At 49.3% G+C, this 4,279-nt stretch overlaps 1 protein-coding gene across 1 annotated transcript; it reads left to right on the forward strand.

Moving 5' to 3' along the window:
* Nucleotides 1–2,656: 2,656 nt before the first annotated feature.
* LOC136507596 (F-box/FBD/LRR-repeat protein At1g13570-like) lies at nt 2,657–3,769 on the forward strand. Its single transcript, XM_066502265.1, has 2 exons — nt 2,657–3,050; nt 3,420–3,769. The coding sequence occupies exons 1-2, from the start codon at nt 2,657–2,659 to the stop codon at nt 3,767–3,769; spliced, it is 744 nt and encodes a 247-aa protein (XP_066358362.1).
* Nucleotides 3,770–4,279: the final 510 nt, after the last annotated feature.

The following is a 4,279-nucleotide window of genomic DNA, read 5'->3' on the forward strand; positions in this document are numbered from 1 at the left end:
CAGGGGAGGCCTAGCCCACAAGACGAAGCCTTGCAGGGCACGGCGCTGCTCGGCGCGTCCCGCAAGACACCGGGAAGATATCCTGAAGATACTACGAGATCTGTTAGGATACGTATGATCCCATGATTCCTGTAATCTGTTATTACTTTCCGGTTATCTCCTAGATCTAACCGACTTATAACCCTGCCCCCGGACTATATAAGGCAGGCAGGGACCCCCTCCAAACATACGTAATATCATACGATAGCCAATACAATCCAACAGACCACAGGAGTATGGTATTACGTCGTGTTGACGGTCCGAATCTGTCTAACTCGTGTGTGTCTGTTGCCTTCTTGTTCTCCATTACATGCATCTCTGTCGATCAATCTACCTTCGTGGGTTACCCCTCGGAGGACTGCCGACGATATTCTATCGACAGATGTGAAGACCCTTGCTCATTTTTCACTACACCCGGACGCCGATGTAGCGCGCCACTAAGGAAGCGACGACCCGATCCTTGCTCACTTGACACCATGCCCAGATCACGACACGGCGCGTCACCAAGGGGGTGCCGATCCGGCCCTTGCCCATTTAACACCATACCCGGGTTCCGATATGGCGCGTTGATAAGAGGGTTACGCCCCAACAATTTTCTTTCGGGTTTCATCTACATTAGAATGGCTAGATTTAACATTGGCTCGCCACGCCTATCACAACCCTCCTCCTTTACCAAGGTTTGGGACCTACTATGTTGAGACTACATAGGCGGAGTACTTTGTCATAATAGTAGCAAATATTTTAGATAAGATTTTTGTTGCATTAATGGCCATCATTTTTTATAAGCTGTGATACCCATCTCAATCCTGCTTCGGGTTTTTACTTGGCTAAATATGTCGTGATGGTTGTCATGGAATCCACCTGTTTCTTCATATTTGAAATTTGCTGCCTGAACCAACTCTCCAAACTAGTCATTTCTTCAATAGCTCAAGCCCATGTCCAACTCCTCTGCGTAGCAGAGATACTTGTGACCTGAACACGATATCAGTTAGCTCACCTGCTTGGTAGTATTTAGCCTTTAACAATCCTGTACGCCCACTCTTGGCAACTAAATTAGTCACTGCACCTGTCTTGCAAGAAGAGCTTGATTAAATAGCTGCAATCTTGAAACCCAATCCCTCCACGTGATTTAGGCAATCTTGAAACACCATTTTGCTCCCATGTAACCAATGACCTTTCCTCTTGTCTTCTTAGCTGTGTACCCGTACTAGTAAGAGCTGACCAGCCTATCGGACAAGTTTGAATTTGACTAAAGCATACTTCCTCCATTCTAAATTGTAAGTCGTTTAAATTTTTTTTTGACTCCAAGTTTGACCACTCGTCTTATTCAAAAAAATTTATGCAAATATAGTCAAATTTAAATCATTCTTATTAAGCAAGCCACGACAAAAGAAGTGATATTTTGCACAAATTTTTAAATAAGACGAGTGATCGGTGTAAAAAAAAAAAAAGTCAAACCACTTATAATTTGAGATTGAGGAAGTACCAAATAATTATTTGATCTGCCGCTGCTCTCCAGGCCGACGAGCGGCGTCGCCTGCCGCCAACAGGCAGCCCAACAATGAACCCTCTAGCCGTAGTCAAGAACAAGGCACAAGGCTTCAGCTTCACCTTCATGCTAAGTTGCTAAGAGCATCTCCACCGGACTGACTAAAACCAATCCTGTTTTTCTATAACCAACTAAAAGGAAACTAAATGCAAAGAATGAGCTCCACCGAATCCCATTTTCCCAAAAGTTTTCTTCAATCCCTCAAAATCTCCTCCGTCCCTCAAAAGAGGGGACCGAGCATCATTTTTTCTCAATGTTCTTTCCTACCTTCCCTCTCACTAGCATACGGCCCCCCTCGCGTCGACCAAGCTGCCGCACCGAGCTCGACGCCGGGAGCTGGCACTGTGAAATCCGCGCCCACGCCGACAAGCTTCGTACCACGCTGCTCCCCGTGCCGGCGAGCTCCACGTCTAGTTGGATGGCCAACGGGCCGCCATTGCCTCGCCATGCTACCGCCACGCCATGCCCCAACCACACCACGCCGCTATGCAACACACTAGGAGATTCGACGGATTGAGCAGCCCTGCCACCTAGACGAAACCAGGAGACTCACGAGGAGAGGAGAGAGGAGGAGAAGGATTGAATCTCACTTATACCTGCGCCCCATATCTTAGTAGATGAGAAAAGGTGTGGAGCTTTTCTCATTCCGCTGCGGCAAGCATCCCTTTCTCTTTTAATTTTGTTTTTTCAATCTCCTATATTGATAGCTCTAATACGAGATATATATCCTCGATATGAGGACACCTTTGAATTTTTATATGAAAACTAATTTTATAATATATAGTTATTTCCATTTAGGGTAATATAAATTTATAGGTATTGTCGGTTGGATTTAAATAATTTTGAGTTAGAAGAAACGACTAGGATATGTATTGGACAAGAGAAATGCTACGGTTCTAAAAAAACAAGAGAAATGCTACCGAGGCAAGAAAATTTACATCAAAGCCAAAAAAAAAAAGGAAAAGCGCTGAATGCATAGTGACCTACTGGCGCCCCCAATTCTCTCCCATTCACCGCGGCGGCGACTCCAATGGCGACGAGATCCAAGCGACGGACGCCCAGGCCGCTATGCCTGACCGACCTCCCGACGAGGTGGTCCTCGAGATCCTCCGTCGCCTTGACATCCGCGACGCCGTCCGCACCTCCGCGCTCTCCCGCGCCTGGCGCCACCGCTGGCGTCATCTCCCTGTCCTCGACTTCAGAGACTGCTCCTTCGGCCGCCTCGGCATGGCTTCCGCCGCCCAGTCTGTCCTCCTGGGCCACCTTGCCTTGGTGGATGCCTTTGCCCTCGATGCGCATTCACCACCGCTTCCCGAGGCCGACCACCCGCGCCTCGATGATCTGCTCGTCCATCTCTCCTCCCCTCGTCATCCCCTCGAGGTCCTCGTCCTTAAGCTCCCGTCCTACAAGCTGCACTCCTCCATCTTCTCCCGCGTTAAGCTCAAGTACCTCGACCTTAAAGGTTGTCTGCTACCAAACTTTACCCCGGGTTTCTTGGGGCTGTGCAATCTCAAAGGGCTTTATGTGCATTACACTGCGAAGTTGAAGCACCATCTGAACTCGGCTCAGGCCCCGTTTGGTAGGGCTTCACTTCACTAGTGAAGCCATTTTTTTTGGCTTCAGCTCCATGAACAGATCCACCGGTGGAGCTGAAGCGGTTTTGGTAAACCGTTTGGCAAAATGGCTTCCCTGTGAGAGCATGTTTTTAGGGGCCTGGAGGAGGAGCCAGGAGAAGCCACTTTTTTTGGCTCTATCCCACCCCAAATCACTGTGAGAGCATGTTTTTATGGGCTTCACAAGTGAAGCTATTTTACTTTACCCCGTTTGGTAGAAAACAGCTCCAAACGGCTCCTGAAGCCGGTGGAGAAGCCCTGCCAAACGGGGCCTCAGTTTGACATGCTCGCGGCTCTAATTTCTGGTTGCCCGGGGCTAGAGGAATTGGCAGTAAAAGTTGTCCCAGAGGTGGCTGGTGTGACGCTAAAGATTGCTGCACCTCGCCTTCGCCATTTGGAGATTAAAGCATGTTCCACTGGTTGGATGGTGGGGTTTGTGAGCCTGCTTCCCGATCTTGCTTGCGCCAAGCTCCAATTACCATTTTTCCGCTATGCTCAGGAAGGTGGGGTCAAAGCTTCTGCATATTTTCCAGGGCATTTCGCACGTGGAGGAGCTGGAGTTGCTTGATGGTAGTCCCTTGGTAAGAAGATAATGGTTTCTTGCCACATGTTCGTCATTTGTCGGGTCTAGAGGAGGCTGTGGACGGAGCACCACTCGGCATCGCCCGCCATCTAACCTGTTATGGTCGGCTACTCGCCAAACCAGGCCGGGAACACAACTTCGACGCCACTCTTTACCTCCGTTAAGATTGAGGATCTCGTTCCTATGACGGATCCAACACCCGATCATGCCGAAGGATGGCAACGGGGATGTACCCATCGGGTATCGCCAGAATGTTCTCTTCCCCGCTACGGAGAATTCATCCCGTCCCCGTCCCCGTTAACTGTCTCGGGTATAGATTCTTGCCCATCCCCGTACCCATCGGGCATCGGTCAGGTAACAGATACCCAACGGGTACTGCATACCTGATAAATAAGGACACTTGGGGTCGCAGCTTTGCAATCGGAGATGTTTCTTCTTCACCCGGGTATAAGTGTCGGAGTCTCGGAGATGCCGAGGAGAAGGAGCGAGGTTGCG

This window comes from Miscanthus floridulus, chromosome 15, assembly GCF_019320115.1.
Source record: "Miscanthus floridulus cultivar M001 chromosome 15, ASM1932011v1, whole genome shotgun sequence".
Classification (NCBI taxonomy): Eukaryota; Viridiplantae; Streptophyta; class Magnoliopsida; order Poales; family Poaceae; genus Miscanthus; species Miscanthus floridulus.